This window comes from Prionailurus viverrinus, chromosome C2 (genome assembly GCF_022837055.1).
Source record: "Prionailurus viverrinus isolate Anna chromosome C2, UM_Priviv_1.0, whole genome shotgun sequence".
NCBI classification, from domain to species: Eukaryota; Metazoa; Chordata; class Mammalia; order Carnivora; family Felidae; genus Prionailurus; species Prionailurus viverrinus.
Genome location: NC_062569.1, coordinates 148666006 through 148682953, shown reverse-complemented (window position 1 = coordinate 148682953; position 16948 = coordinate 148666006). Strand labels below are relative to the sequence as shown.

At 45.0% G+C, this 16948-nt stretch overlaps 2 protein-coding genes and 1 pseudogene across 3 annotated transcripts in view; all 3 read right to left on the bottom strand.

Moving 5' to 3' along the window:
- The window catches only part of SLC5A3 (solute carrier family 5 member 3), a 34338-nt gene extending 30383 nt beyond the window's left edge, over positions 1–3955 (bottom strand). The window contains exon 1 of the mRNA XM_047876439.1: positions 3824–3955. The gene's annotated coding sequence lies outside the window, so the exon portion shown is untranslated. The remainder of the gene's footprint in view (positions 1–3823) is intronic.
- The window catches only part of MRPS6 (mitochondrial ribosomal protein S6), a 67786-nt gene extending 63464 nt beyond the window's left edge, over positions 1–4322 (bottom strand). The window contains exon 1 of one of the 2 annotated variants that reach the window (XM_047876446.1): positions 4266–4322. In XM_047876446.1, the coding sequence (XP_047732402.1) occupies positions 4266–4307 (42 nt within the window). In that variant the 5' untranslated portion in view covers positions 4308–4322. Of the gene's footprint in view, positions 1–3823; positions 3950–4265 lie in introns of those variants that run through there. The other variant, XM_047876445.1, reaches the window with a different exon arrangement.
- Positions 4323–14403: 10081 nt separating this feature from the next.
- Positions 14404–15576, bottom strand: LOC125174563 (transmembrane protein 126A-like; annotated as a pseudogene).
- Between the last annotated feature and the right edge of the window lie 1372 nt (positions 15577–16948).

Sequence of the window (16948 nt, the reverse complement as noted above, 5' to 3'; positions counted from 1 at the left end):
AATCTGTTTTAATGGAAAAGAACTCAAGATTTCCAAAGTAGCTCTCTGCTATTTTATTCCTATTAGAAAAGTATATACAAGATATATTCTGTTGTACACATGTGCATTCATTTAGCAATTAAACTAGTTATTATTTAAACCACTAATCTTTAATTCTTCATGTAAAAATTCCTGAGTAGCCATGGGAAAACTTCAGGAAAAGATATTTGCTCAGGGTTTTCACAACTTTAAACATGCCAACTCTGAGAAACATACTAACACATGACAATTAAAATGTTCCTAAACTTAAAAAAAAAAACAACTTCCTAAGCAAAGCAACCACAGAATATAAATGTTCTGCATAGATTTTTTCATCTCAAAATTCTTCAAAGTAAAAATTTTATACAATTTACACAGCTTTTCCTAGGCTTTTCTTACACAGCACGTGGCTTTATCATTCACATATTGGCAGCTGGCTTCCGCCTAACTGAAATTAAATACCAATCTTTAAAATCTAATTTCAAGGTGAAATGAAAGGACATCAGCCATTTTCTCAAACTCGCCAGAGAAAGGTCCTCAGGAGTCAGTGTCAGACCTCACCCGAAATGCATCACCCCTCCTCTCTCTACTTGAGTGTTCCCACTGCACGAGGACAAGGTGGAGGTGAAGAACGAACTCTCCATCTCACAGGTAGGTAGTTTCTCAGTCGTCAGAAAACTCCGATGCTACCTGATATAGGTATATCAAGATTCCAATCTTTTTATTCTGGAAACCCTTCTATAAATATAATCTAAGAATGATCTAAGCAACGAACCATCTTTTCAAATGGCTTTAGTCATCACCTTTAAAGGCCTGGTTTCACAACATCCATTACTTTACCATTTCTAATTTCAGAATTTAGCCACACTTTCACCTACTTTTCATGCTAAATTAAAAGTCAGGGAGAAACAAAAATATGACCGCTTTTTTTTATATACACACATTAAAACAAACTTCAAGCTAAATGGCACCTTCCAAGTAAATTTGGTCTTGGAAGGACTGGTAACTGACTACATTCATGAATGTATAAACTGGGAAATGCAACAAAAACAGACTCCTTTAACTTCCAGTTGCAAACTGAGAAAGAACACAGCACTGGACATTCTAAGGGACTGATCAACACAAAATTGTATAGCTGAATAAGGACTCGTGCTGTATGCTACACCCTGAAATCTGTCAACGGAAACTCCCACAAGTGACTGTACTACAGTGCACTGGGTCTCCGCTCCACGAGATGCTGACCCTCAACATGGTATCGTGTGTTTTAATTTTAAAAGTTCTTGTTTGCTCATTTTTAAGGAGCCCAGCTAGGAGTCAAAAGAAATAAAATAGGGGAGGGGAGAGTAACATACTCCAAAGAGACTAGGAATGCTCTTCAGGCTTCCAGAGTACCACAAAAAAGAAACAAAGAGGAAGACCTCTCTGGGAATCCAAAAAACAAAACGCTGGAAAAAACACAGTCTCAACTTCCATGTCTCCTGTTAAGAACTGTCAACATAAACCCATTTCCTCAATTCCAAGACACACATAAATGGTTGGTTGTGGGAGACCGGGGCGGGGGGGGGGGGGGGGGGGGGGGATAAACCATCACCATTAGAGGGGGTTTCAGAATCTAAAAATATGAAAAACATGCAACTTGGAATTGAGAAGTTACAAGAGGCTTCCTGCAGCAGAAACAAACTGCCACAGACTGGAACGGAGGTTTCCCAGGCCTGCCAAAGGTGTTCAAGCTCACAAATGGCATTTTGCATTACATACCTAACGTTCACTTTTTCATTCATTTTCCCAAGCATCGATGCTATTTTAGAATCCAATTCCTAAACTGAAAACAAAACTGTTCAAAACCAGAAGTCTGTTTGTTACACATTCACAACCTCCTCCAAAACTAGTTTTATGGGGGGGGGGAAAGGTGTTTTTGCTGTTGTTTAATCTTACTTTTATTCAGGTCAAGGAATTCAATACAACTTCACCACTGTTACAATGTCCTATCAGAGGCCACGGAGGCCTCCTCCTCCAGGGAGGAGCTCACCTTGATTATCTGCTAGTGGGTCGCCCCACCCCCTTGAATTTCAAAGAAACTATTGAATTATTTTCCCCAAACTAGCACTAAAGTAAAAAATGTTTGCGCCACATACAGGAGCATACAAAAAACAGAACACAAAAAAATACATAGAACATGGCAAAGGCAAAACGTTTAACTAATCTACTTGGAGCCATGTGAACTACCCAATGTACTTGGCAGCTATGCTAAAGACAAAGTGCAGCGTTTTCATTTCAAAGGTTTATGGAATGAACAAACATTAGGTCTATACTCGGACTCTTTAGCGATCACCTGTTTGGTCCCAAAACGAGGTAAAATAAATGTCAATAAAACACGTTTCCCAAGCTCTATGGTATGGCCTCAGAAGCACAGATTAAAGGGCAGGGCCTAACCAATTTCTACATAATTAAAAACGTTTCCTTTTAAAAAATGTGCTTTTTGTCATCCCTCGTTCCTCGTCTCTTTAGGCATAATGTCTCAGCATGGAGACAGAAGACCCGGGGTCGGGGGGAGATACTCCAGAGGTTCAACAACACAATCCTATCTTCTTCCAAATTCTGATAGAACGAAGTTGGGGACACAACGGCATGCCTGACCAGACTCTCCGGACCTGATCAAGAGGCACTGGTGTCCTCTCCCACTTTATAGTGTGCCAAGACTGTAACAACTTCCTACCGCTCCCTGACTGCCAGTTTTTCTACAGAGGTTGGACCATGATCCCAGCCTTAAATAAGTTGAACCACACTTCATTGAATAGCTACTCCTCAAAATTGACCCAGAGCGTGATTATCTAGCTGTAGACAGCTCTGCTTCCCAAGTTCAGACGTGGTACAGGTTTTATTATTATTTTTTTTTTTATTATACCTGGGCTTGGGGGTGGGGGTGGGGGGCACACACCACACTCTACGTTACCGAATTCACGGGAAGAATGGGGATTTCGGCGAAGGCCGGTGGAGTACCTGACCCAGCACAGAGGACGAAGAGCTGCCTTCCGGCCGCGGGGCCCTGTCCTCGGCCACACCATCACTTGCAATGAACGGGCTGCAGGTTCGCTTAGCATCCCTCCAGACCTGAAATTCCCTACCTCAAGAGCAATCAAAAGCAGGGGGAGAAAAAATTTCTTCCGGAAGGCGCAAAAAAGGCCACAACTTGGATGAATGAAACCGGGCTAAGGGCACCCGGAGCAGGATTTTCGCTGAAGTCAGAAAAAGAAAAGTCAAAGATTTGTTTAACGTGAGACCGGTTACAAACGCCCGTGGTCCAGATAACTGCACAAACACGCTGTGGAGGACGTTTTATTGAGCGCGGACGGCTCCGGGGCGGCCGGCGGGCGCTAGTGTGGAGGCGGGCGGCGGAGCGGGCGGCGGCGGCGGCGGCGGCGGGACCGGCGACGAGGCAGCTTCGCGACGACGGGAGCGGGGCCGGACGCTCGCGCGTGTCCTCCCGCGGACCTTCCAGGGACTCCCGCGGCCGCCCCGCCCCCCGCCCGCCCCGCCGGCCGGCCGCGTGCGAGGCACACCCTCCCGCGGCCGCGCTCCCGCGCGGGCACACCCCCGCCTCCCGCGCGCACGGGGCCTCGCCGCGCCGGCCGGCCCACGCGCGCCCCCTCAGCGCGGACGCCCGCCGCCCGCAGCCCGCCCGCGGCCCCGGCCTCCCCCCGGCCGCGCGGGGAGGGCGGGGGGCGACGGCCTAGCGGCTGGGGGTGGGGGAGGCGCCCGCGCGGGAAGGCGGGCTCTGGGGGGGGGGGGGGGGAAGGTCACTTACCCGCTGCATGGCTTTCAGGATCAAAGCCAGCTCGTAGCGGGGCATGCCCGAACGCTCCGCGCGCGGCTCCGGACCGAGCCGGTTCACGGGACGCAGGAGGGGAGGGAACCGCGGGGGCCTGACGGACTGCTGGGCCGGAAGGCTCCCGGGCGGCGAAAGCACGCTCCGGCCGCGCGAGCCCGGGCTTTAAGGCTCTGGCAGCTGCGCAGACGGCCCGCCACGCCCCCTCGGCGCGCCCCGCCCCCCCTCGCACGCCCGCCCCGCCCCCTCCTTAAGGCGGCCGCGCCGCGCCCCCTCGACAGTCTCTTTCCCCCTTAGGCTCGCCATCCCCGCCGGGACACCCCCGGCCCCGTAGCCCCCGCGTGGGGGCGGCTCCGCGAGTACGGGCCATTACGGGCCGCACTCCGCCTCCGACCCTGCCGCCGCCGTTCCAGCTACCTACGGTTCTCGAACCAGCTGGAACTTTCCATGCCTTCCGTCTCATCCTGGGCGGCGGGCGAGCGTGCGCCCTCGTGTGCGCGTGCGCTAAACAGTGCGGTCTCGTCCGTGCGCGCGCCCCTCTCCCGCGACTTCTCGGCGCGGGGGACCTTTTAGGCGTCCACGCTGCTCCGGGCGGGGTCGCGGCTGGACCTGGGCTCTCCCCGCCTCTGGTTGCGCAGGGGAGTTCCAGAACGTTCCGGCCAAGGACTACGGTTCTGCGCGCAGGGAATGCTTGGTGCACCCTGCCCCTCGCGCCCCCTGCCCACACCCGACCTCACACGGCTGCAGGCGCGGATTCCCGGGTCCCTTCCCCTGCGAGGTGGGCGCAAGGCGCAGACCGTGAGCCGCTGCGCGCGGGGTCGGGTCAGGCCCATTCCTCGCCGGCAGCCTGACCTTGGCAGGCTGCTGCGGAAAGGGGATGTGAAGGGCACCTACTTCCCAGAACCGCGATGCCTTTGAGTGAGCTGATGCACGTAAACCGCTGACAACGATGCCTGCACAGACAAAGTGAGGCGCGACACAGGCATCTGTTGTTGTGTGAGCCCGGTCTGACCCACGTGTTGTTGCCAAGGGCAGACTAATACTTTGGCTCAAACCGATATTCTTTAAATGTTTGCTCAGTGTTCATTTAGAGGACCAGCTGAGAACTTGGAAAGCCGTTTAGTAACCGTCTGGGAGCCTGAGCGTGCTCTGGAGGGAGGAGAGTCTCGTGGTGCATTCCCTTTACCCCCAAAACAGGCACGCAGGGCTCACCTTTCCCTCCAACCATTGGCTGTACTTTCCCTGGCAGGCATTGTATAAAGTGCGTTTTCTCCAGCGCCACTCCTTAGAGACTGAGCGTGCGGCCATTGTCACCCCTGCCCATGCTTGTCCCATTAAAAGGGCCTGTAGGTGAAATGTTTGCCTTCAAAGTGCTTTAATGATACGAGGTAAAACTTACTGAGCACTTACTGTGTGTCAGGCACCACGCTAAGGTTTTTACATGCCTCTCCAAAAATTCTTGCTTTATGAGGCACGTACTATTATTAACTCCCACTTTAGGGATTCAAAGATACAGGCACGCAAAGGTTATGTAACTAGGCCCAGGTCAAACAGTAATAGAGAAAATTTGGATCCACATAGGAAGGCTGGGCCCATACTTAGTCCAGCCTCTGCCTGTCTCCTACCACACAGACTAAGGTGCTAATAATAATATTATTTACCAGGTATTCCCATGTAAACTTAGAGTCCCTTTGTCACTTTATCCAGAGACCTTAGTATTTCCCGTAGCTTACCTCCCAGCTCCCACCAAAGATAAAGATGATTTGAACACGCCTACTCTGTGATATTTGGGTTTTAACATTTTCTATTCTTGCGCTTCTCCACAATCTGTATTCTTCCAAAGAAAAACTACACAGGCATTAATACAAATTACCTGGTTAGCGCTGACTAATTTCACTGTTGGTTAAAAAAAAAAAAAAAAAAGAATATTATAAATAAATTACAGAAGAAAGCAAAGAATTTTTGAACCTCTAGAAGTGAGATACAGGTGTTCCAAGATGGTCCCTACTTCAGGTGTCCCTCCTGTTATCAGCCACATATCCCATTTTGGGCATGAGAAAACACAGACCCCAAAGTAATATGCCAAGCCAAAGGCCAGGGCACTACCACCAGTTGACTTCAACTTTCAGTATTTCCTCTTGGAAGCTCCATAGTTTTTCCTAGCTAATACCCAGGGATGAGTGAGGAGGGTCAATTGGCATAAGGAAATTAGCCTGATTACATAATGCCTCAACACAGCATCCCCAGCCTTCCCGATCTGGTGGCTGCCCACAGGCTCACTCCATTTCTTCTGAGAAGAAGAGGAAGGGCAAGCTGCCCTGATTTGCCCCCTTCAACTTCTTCTTTTTTAAAGCACAGCACCAGAATGCTCATGGGTTCATTATAAAATGATAAAATCCCAAGGAAAGCTGATGCAAATTTAGTGTCTTCCTGTTATAAGTACAAATTTAAATTCACCAAAAGATTCTTTGAGTTTTGTACTATGTATGTAAGGCAGCATTTAGAGTTATAAAATATCACTGTAGTAGTTAATGTATTAAAATTACTCTGGTACTTAGGAATAAGCTTAACCAAAAAGATAAAAAATCTGTACGCTAAAACTATAAAACACTGATGAAAGAAATTGAAGCAGTCACAGATGAAAAGATATCCATGTTCATGGATTAGAAGAAGTAATGTTAAAAAGCCCAGACTACCCAAAGTGATTTACAGATTTAGTGCAATCCCTAGCAAAGCCCAATGACAATTTTTAGAGAAATGGGGAAAAAAATTTTAAATTCATATGGAACCACAAGAGAATAGTGAAAGCAAATCTGAACAAGAAGAACAAAGGTGGAAGGCATCATACATCCTAATTTCAAACTATGTTACAAAGCTATAGTAATTAAAACAGTAGGGTACTGGCATAAAAACAGACATATAGACCAAACAATAGAGAACCCAGAAATAAACACACATGTATGGTCAACCAATGGTCATCTGATTTTGACAAGGACCTAAGAATACACAATGGAAAAAAGACAGTCTTTTTATTTTATTTTATTTTTAAGTTTATTTATCTTGAGACAGAGAGCATGAGAGGGGGACAGGCAGAGAGAGAGAGAGAGAATGAGAGAATCCCAAGCAGGCTCCACTCTGTCAGCACAGAGCCCAACACGAGACTCGATCCCATGAACCCGTGAGATCATGACCTGAGCTGTAATCCGAAGTCGGACACTTAACTGACTGAGCCATCCAGGCGCCCCAAGACAGTCTTTTTAATATATGGCTTTGGGAAAATTGGATATCTACATGCAAAAGAATGAAATCAGACCCTTATCTTACACCACACTCAAAAATCAACTCAAGATAGACTAAAGTCTTAAATATGAGACCTGCAACCATAAAACTCCTTGAAAAAAACTTCTTGATGTTGGCCCTGGTAATGATATTTTGCATGACACCAAGAGCACGGGCAACACATGCAAAATAGACAAATGGGACTACATGATATTGTAAAGCTTCTGCACAGCGAAGGAAATAATCAACAGAATGATAAGGCAACCTACAGATTGGGAGAAAACATTTGCAAACTATATGTCTGATAAGGGGTTAATATCCAAAACATATAAGGAGCTCATACAAGTCAATAACAAAAACAGCAACAAACAAAAATAATTACCTGGTTTAAAAATGGACGAAGAAAGGAGGACCACCAGGTATGTGAAAATGTACTCAATATCACTAATCATCTGGGAAATGCAGATCAAAACTACAATGACCTAGCACCTCACACCTGTTAGAATGGTGTCAGGAGTTATCAGGTGTTGGCGAGAATGTGGAAAAAAGGAAACCCTTCTACGTTGTTGGTGGGGATATAAATTGGTGCAGCCACTATGGAAAACAGTATGGAGACTCCTCAAGAAATCAAAGACAGAACTCCCATATGATCCAGCAATCCCTCTTCTGGTTTCGTATATAAAGGAATGGAGAGCCGCCTGGGTGGCTCAGTCGGGTGAATGTCCAACTTTGGCTCAGGTCATGATCTCACAGTCCAGTCCGTGGATTCGAGCCCTGCGTTGGGCTCTGTACTGACACCTCAGAGCCTGGAACCTGCTTCAAATTCTGTCTCCCTCTCTCTCTGTCCCTCCCCCCATTTGTGCTCTCTGTCTCTCAAAAATAAATAAACATTAAAAAAAATTTTTTAATAAATAAAGGAATTGAAATCAGACCTTGAAGAGATACCTGTACTCCTATGTTCATAGCAGCATTATTCGCATTAACTGAGCCATCAAAGTAACCTAAATGTCTGTGAGCAGATAAAGAAAATGGGGTACAATGGAATAGTAGTCAGACTTAAAAAAGAAGGAAATCTTGCCATTTGAGATAACGCGGGTGAAACTGAAGCACAAATACGGACCCAAAAAGGCAAATGCTACGTATCACTTACATGAGGCATCTGAAATAGTCGAACTCGTAGAAGCAGAGGTTCTCATAGCCAGGAGCTGGGAGAAAGGGGCAATGAGGTGAGTGAAATTAGTGAAAGAATCCAAAACTTCAGTTATACAAGAAAAAAATTATTCCGCCACATAGCGTCTCCCAAACATTTTATATGGTATGGATTTAAGGTTTGGTTAACCAGACATCTTGATTCATCTTCAAGTAAGGCTTTATGAGAGACAATAGAAAAGAAGAAATAAGGACAGAAGTTGAAATCCAACCCTATTTCTACAAAGTAACTTCAGCATATGCCCTGGGGCAGTTTAATCATTTTTTTTTTTTACCTTCTTATTTTATATTACTGTATAGTAAGGCTTTACCTTGAGCTCACACAAGGTCGTTAATTCTCAAAGATATGTCAAAGACAGGCCTCCTTCACCTAAAGACAACTCTCAAAAAGTGAAGAAATGTGCATGTGTTCAATTAATGGAGAAAATGATCCCACAGTCCAGCCAAGTCATATTTTAAGCTGTCAGTCATCACTCTCCTCAGCCTATCATCTTCTCCCTGAGGAAAGGACGCCGCCATTTCTCTGCCTGACGGCTCAGCGTCTTTGTTCCTCAGCTGATGGCCCAGACCCAAGCCACATTTCAAACTTATTTTGTGTTTAATGTCTTACTAGTGAACTCACTGGCGTTTCTTTAAAAAGAAACAAATGTTTATTTTTGAGAGACAGAAAGCAAACAAGGAGGGGGAGGAGCAGAGAGAGGGAGACACAGGATCCAAAGCAGGCTCCAGGTTCTGAGCTGTCAGCACAGAGCCCCATGCGGGGCTCGAACTCACAAGGCACAAGATCATGACCTGAGCCCAAGTGGGTCGCCCAACAGACTGAGCCACCCAGGCGCTCCTGAACTCTGGTAGTTCCAAACCCCCTTGCACACACCGTCACCCACCCTTGTAGACTGTTATAGGGTCATCTCCCACATGACATTGGCAGAGTGCCCTCCGGCGTGAAACACTTTGCGCAACGTACATATGTTGTTAGGTCAGGCATTTTTGGAGCTCTTTTGATCCACTAATTTCCTAATCATTTTTCTAATTTTGATCAAGAAAGTTTTTAGGTGGGGGAGATGGCTCAGATTTGGGCTCCACTTTATAAGAAAAAAAAAAGTGAAGCAAAGGTTGCCTCAATGGAATGTTTCCTCACTTTCTCCTCTGCCTCCCCTCCCTTGCAAAAAAAAAAAAAAAAAAGTGAGATCTTTTTTAGGAAAAAATACTATATTTTTGAACTTTAAAAAAACAAAATCCTTGCTGCATCTTCACTTAGGGAAGAGCTTAGTTTTTCTTCTGACGTTGTTACAACGTCTTCAACAGCCGACGTTGGGGGACGTTAATGTTAAATGTCAATAATGTCGGAGGTGTGAAACAGCTCTATGTTCTTGCTCCGCAAGTGCAAAATCCGGAACGCACCTGGAAGGAGTTTAGATTCAGTAAAAGGAACAAAGGCTGTGAGCTGAAGACGTGCAGGGAGACAAGGAAGCATCTGAAGGGGTCTTCAGGGGACGAGGCTTCCCCAGGGGAGGCGCTGTATAAAGCGAGCGGGAGCACCCAGCAAAATAAACTAGGGGGCCGTCGCTCAGGGTGAGGCCCAAGACATGTGCAAGCCAGGCCTGCTCAGCAAAGAGCAGTTTTAAGGCTGGGCATGAACAGGCAGAAGGTAATCAGACCCTAACGGATTCAAAGGGGCAAGTGCAGGGGCTGTGTCAAGCTCAGAGGGCGTGGCACAGGCCGAAGAGGGGATGGGGACTGGCAGAAGTTGAGGGAAGGGGTGTGAGGGGATAGAATCTGTAGGAGTTGGTGACTGATTGGATACTTGCCCGGCAGCTGGTGAGGCAACAATGGATCCCAGGTTTCTCTTCAATAGACATTCTGGACTGACTTTCCTTGGTTCTGGTCCCGCCTACATGTGGTATTTCCTCAGCTCCTAATTCATGAAACTTCTATGACAATTCAACGTATTAGCATTTTTTTCTCAGGGTGTCTTAGCTTCATAAATCTTCACAGCGAGATTATAATCTTCTGAAAAACTGACAGGGTATCTTTCATTGCTCTAAATAGTCTCCCTATTCAGGGCTTTAACCCAAAGAAAGAAAGCGATAGTCCTAAAGCCTGTGAGGATCCACCACCTGAATGATCTGGCCACCCAAGGAATGTTGAAAATTGGGTGTCATGACACCGCTAGTCAACACTTCCTGGTAAGAAGATCAATATACAAGTATCATCTCAAAGTCCAGCCCTCTGTGAGGATCATCTCGTCTGTGTTGCTAGGGTTCTGTTGATTCGTGTGGGGGCGAATGCCCTAATTATAAGAAGAAAGGCTTGCACAGATTTGATAAAAGGAGCAAAGCCCATCGGCATTAAATTATATCCAAGAGTTATTAACGCAGCCCTCCCATTGACTCAGGGTCAAAACAGAATTGTGTCCTTGATCTGTTCCGAACTTCTTTGGACTTTCCTTTTACTGAGGCAGATGACAGGTGGGTATGAGCATGTGGGAGGCAGAGGGGATTCCAAAAGACAATATATTTGGGAAGGAAATGATCTTTTGCAATGGAGACATTGTCTGGGAGGAAGTCAAACCCCTCAAAAGCAGCTATCAGGAAGATTTTATACTTTAGAGCCTACCAAGTCAGGATGTAACATTTTAGTATTAGATAATCTCTATTTTTTTTTCAAATTGCCCATATTAAAAAAAAAACAAACTTAATGGCAACAATAACAGCAGCTATCTATGCTGCCAAAAGGAAAAAAAATCCTACGCGCAATTAAAATTACAAGGTAGTTGGGAGCTATCCGATGATACCTCCTACAATAAATCATCTTGAACTTTCAGCCTAGGGTTACCAAGACCTGAAGAGAATACGCAGGAAATATCTTGGGAATTTAGCTCCCAACTTGAATAAAGAAGTCCACAACTTAATACTAAATACATAATTACTAAGAAAATATTAAACAACCATGTTAACCCAGTGCTCCTCTATAATATAGCAAATGGAACAAGTCATTTTAGTAATTAAAGAATCATTACATATAGTGCTATCATTAAATGATTCCTGAAAGGGAATTCCTAAGGGGTTAGCTTTTGCAGTGATCAGTTATTTACAAATTCTTTTTTTTTTTTTCTTTCTTCCTCTGCCCCCAAAATGTTCAGCATCTAAATGAGAGGGCCTTTGGGACCAAGGATGACACTTTATCTTCAATCCATAATATGCCTGGTTGACAGTAGAGAGCAGCCAGATAGGAGAATCTCCTCCTATTGTTAATGATTCGGTGATTAAGAAACGGCAAAGGCTCTACATGCAGAAAAGAGGGCCTTTGGTCTGACAGGAAGATCACCTTCAGGCCTGGGAATTGGTGCTATTAAATTTGACTCCAGCTGGAGGCCAACAGCTGCAAGCCCTGGACAAGCGCCACAGGCAACACTCTAGAACCAGGAACCCTTTCTTTGCCCACCTCACTGCCACCCATCTGGGTACTGTGAGGTATATCCCCACACTGAGGCCGTAGGATCTTTCTGAAAACGTACATCTGATCCAGTTTCTCCGCAGCTTAAATACTTCAGTGGCTTTTCCTTTGCACTGAAGGTAAAGTCCAAACTCTCAACAGGGAGCTGGTTACAAGGCCCTTCCTTCTGCAGTAGCCCCCCCACCCCCCCCACCCCGACCTACACACGCCTACCTCCATCCCTCTCGCCACTCCTCAGTGTCACTCCTTGGTATTCGCAACCCCTGAGCCCTGTGCACACTTCCCCTTCTGTCGTCCTTTGTCTTCTGCCTGGAACACACTCCAGGCCCTTCCCCAAGTTACGGAGTGTAGTTGTGGCTCATTTATTTTCATCGCTGAAGCTACTCTATTGTCCAGCTAAACCGCTGTGTATCCGTTGGGATGGCAGACATGGTTGTTTCCTTCGTGGGTGGCTTTAACCAATAATAACGCTGGGAACATCTTGTCCGCATAGACGGGTGCATATAGGTACATGTGCAGAGTGGAATGCTACTCTAAACTTGAAAGTCTGGATCAGGTGCCCCTCATCTGTGTTCTTTTTAGCACCTATGCTTACTCCATCATCACATGAACCACACCGTGTTACGGCATGCACAGGACAGAAGCGAAAAGATACAGCTGAGATCCCCAGCTGCTGTCCCTCTGGATCCATTGCTCTATTAGTTCTGAGGCCACATGTCCCTCCGGCTGCTCCCAGGTTCATTTCTCTTATACACAGTACTCCTCTGATAGGTGACTTGGGCTCAAAGACTTCGCAGTGACCTGAACAAACCCTTCTTGGAATTGTACGACAGTCCTCTCCCCTCTGGCTTTCCCCCTTTCCTGCACAGATGTCAGACCTGCAATGTCTTCCCCCAGCCTTCTCTGCTTCCCTCCCTTTGTCCTTCACAGGCATTTCCTCCAAGAAATCTCTTACCTGTCTAATCCCGTCTTGGTGTCTGCTTCTTAGAGAGCCCGATCTAACAGCGTGTCTATCTCTTCATTACCCTGTGGCCTTAACAATTAATACGTAAATTCTCAAAAAAGAAACTCTTGTGCCCGCAGTGCCAACCGGAGGGACTGATATGTGATAGATGCTGAGTAAATATTGGAGAATAAGTGAATATAAATAAATAAATAAATAAATGCCTACTCCATATGAACATGTTTCTGGCATCATCTTGAAGGCAGAAGAAAACTGCTTGGCCCAACTCTAGTATCTTCTTTCTTTCTTTCTTTCTTTCTTTCTTTCTTTCTTTCTCTCTTTCTTCCTTCCCTACCCTCCTTGAGAGAGACAGAGAGAGCAAGCATGAGCAGGGGCGGGGGGGCAGAGAGAGAGGGAGAGAGAAATCCCAAGCAGGCTCCGCACTGTCAGCACAGAGCCCGATGATGCAGGGCTTAAACTCACAAACCAAGAGTCAAAAGCTTAAGACAGCCACCCAGGCACCCCACCTCCCTTCTTTCCGTGGGCCTATCCACAGACTGTGCTTTCTACTTAAAAGGTGCTGCCAGTGTGCAATGACAGACAAAGGAACTAAGATCTCACTTTCTCTCCATGAGGGAAGGGCAAAGTCTCCCATTAGGTCATTGGCTTGGGAACATCTCTTTGGCACCTCATTCCATATTTCAGAAGCTTCTGATCACAACCCCAACCAACCAGACTTGTGTCACTGCCACGTGGCAAAGAGAAGGGGCCTACGGTAAGTGGCCTTTAGGATGGTCTCCTATGATCTCTGCCTACTGGTATTACACTTTATATAATTCCCTGTCCTTGACTGTGATCCACATTTAAAAACCCTGAGGAATTGTATACAGCGGAAGTGATAGGATCTGCCTTCTGAGTTTACATTATAAAAAGACTGGAGCTTCCATGGGTTGAGAGTCAGAAGACCTAAGTGTAACCTTTATCTTTACAGGGCCCTGGCCAAGTTATTTTCTTTTTTAAACTCTTTTTTTAAGTTTACTTATTTTGAGAGAAAGAGAGCATGCTCACACGCTCACAAGTGGGGGAGGGGCAGAGAGAGAATCCCAAACAGACTCAGCACTGTCCATGCGGAGTCTGATGCAGGCAGGGCTCGAACCCCACAAACCCTGGGAGCGTGATCTGAGCTGAAATCAAGAGTTGGGTGCTTAACCTACTGAGCTACCCAGGCACCCCCTGGCCAAGTCATTTTCATCTCTTTATGTCTTAGGTTCTTTATCCGTTGAATGGATTAAGTAATACCTAACTAATTATGATTAGTTTATGTGGGAAATTATATAAAAGCCAACTTTTATATAAGTTGACTTTTATATATATATAAATATATATATGTAATATATGTATGTAATATATATGTAATATATATTTATATATATATTATATACATATACATATACATATATGTATATGTATATATATGTAATATATATATTTATATATATATTATATATATATGTAATATATATAATATATGTAATATATATATTTATATATATATAAACTTCCATGGGTGAGTACTGTTATCATCCTAATTTCTTTTTTTTTCTATTCATACATTAGACATTTATCCATACATTACAATTTTATTTTTGTGGAAAAAGTTGTTTAACAATCACTAGATTTCTAGGCCAGGTTCAGGTACCTGAAGAGCCTTTATAACTAATTTATATTGTCTAGATCCAAGGTATGCTGCAAACACGGTCTGGAGCAAAATGGGAAATAACATCTTTCTAAAGGCAGGCTGAGAAATTCTAGTCCAGCCAGTTAAGATGTTTCCTTTTTCTGGTAGCAAGGCTGACTCGTAACTGGCCACCATTCACAGGTATAGCCAAGAAAACAGGGTATAGACCACCAAGAACAAGACCAACCAGTCCACCCTGTGTTATGGTACAGGTTTCACAATTCAAATCACCTGTATTCAAAGGTAGATTTACAAAACCTTTGTAAGGTGCATGTGCAGTCAAAAATGGGATCACTGCCATTGGTAAGCCAGCAGCTGTATGAGCCTGTATCACATTGAAGATGTGTCAAAAAAGACTATTTGCTATTAGACCACAGACAGCAGCATTAAGTGCAATATATACTGATCCATGTTCAAATAGATTCCTTTCTGCTTCTGGGAGGTGGTTAATTCTTCTGGTTATGACACTGACAATTAAGTCTTCCTTGACAGTATCATCTGGTTCATGACATTTCAGCTTGAGCCCTGTGCTCTGCTCACAACCCTCCTTGGCACGCTGGGGCTCACGCCAACCTTTGCTCGACTAGCCTGAACGCAGCCATCTTTTCATACAACTCAGCAGTAAAAAGAAGAGAGCTAGTCACACGTTCAGCAACCTGGACGGACCTCAGTTAGGCCAAATGAAAGAAGCCAGACCCCTCCCCCGCAAAAGAACCCATACCAAGTGATGTAGTTTGTGCCCAAACTACAGTGGCACAAAACAAATCAGTGGCTGCTTGAGGCAGAAGTGAAGAAGAGGGATTATAAAGGTGAATGAGGAAATGTTTAGGGATGATGGATATTTTTATTGTCTTGATTAGAGCAATATTATCGTGCATGTATACCTAGGTCAAAACTTACCAAATTATATACTTCAAATATGTGTGATTTATTATGTATCAATTAAACCTCAAAAAACCTACAAAAATCTAAATCATTCACATCATTATTATACTCAGGAAAGCCATTCTAGATCATTGTTCTGATATATCTCTACTCTCTTCTTACCCTGCTTCCCCTTCCCCAAATTCCTGAATAAGAGGTGAAGACCACACTCACCTCTGGCATTCCCGTCAATTAAGAAAAAAAAAAAAATAGGTCCATATGGAAAGAATTTTAAGTTTTACAGGACATGCAAAGAAGGGTAAGAAATACTCCATGTCTTTAAGAAATTGTAATCTACGCAGAGAGAGAAGCTATAAGTATGTTTAAAACTAAATTGTCTAACGGGGTTTAAGTGTCAATTCTAAGAAATAGAAAACATCTAAAAGGGGAGTGATAGGGGCGCCTGGGTGGCGCAGTCGGTTGGGCATCCGACTTCAGCCAGGTCACGATCTCGCGGTCCGGGAGTTCGAGCCCTACGTCGGGCTCTGGGCTGATGGCTCAGAGCCTGAAGCCTGTTTCCGATTCTGTGTCTCCCTCTCTCTCTGCCTCTCCCCCGTTCATGCTCTGTCTCTCTCTGTCCCAAAAATAAATAAACGTTGAAAAAATAAATAAATAAAATAAAATAAAATAAAAAATAAATAAAAGGGGAGTGATTAACTGCCTAATGAAGAGTCGAGGCAAAAATTTCCAAAGACACATGACTTCGGGCTGGGATGGCTTGGGAATGTTTCATGTAGGATGTGGGATTTGAGCTGGAATGTGAAGAATGGATAACATTTGGATAGATGGGAGGAGAAAAGAGAATAAACACAAGATGCTTTGGTGGGGTCAGAAAATGGTGACATTGAGTGAATAAGTCTGACAGGAGGAAAGGTGTCACAGGACTTAGCTCTACAAAAGTGAGACCAGAGTTGGAGGGTCTTGAGTACCAGGTAGAGAGTCTAAACTCTCAGCCTATATTTCATCTTAACAACAAGAAGGAAGAGAGCTTTTCGTTGTCAGAATCATTCAGCAAAGAGCGTATGAGCACATATGAGGAAGGTGGAAAGGAGATAACTTGTCTGAATGGACTAGTCCCTCCCAATCCTGAGACACTGGTCACAGATTCATTGGCTTTGAAAGCGTCCAAGAGGTAGCACTGGATATTTGTTCGATCCTATCTGGGTTCCTCTTGGAGGTGGTGCCTAACTTCCATGCCAGGGTCAACAGGGACAGATTTTCCCCTATTCCACCAAGTTCAGCCAGCAAATGGAAGGTGATCCATGTACAACCATCAGACTCTCTCTCATGATTTTGAGTCCTGAGTAAATGACTCAGTGACATGAGGAATAGAGGTCACTCGTCATGCTCACCAGACCCTTCCTTCTCAATGGTTATACTTCTTGCTAACCAGCACTCCAAAGTTCTCTTGGTTCCTAACCAGTTCTCTAGTCTCTGGTCAATTCTGAGATTCCCCCAAATATTATTCCTATAAATTTCACTTTTGCCTAAGACTGTAGAGTCTGTTTATGTTACTTGACGCCAACAACTGGGTCAACGTAGAACTCTTTACATC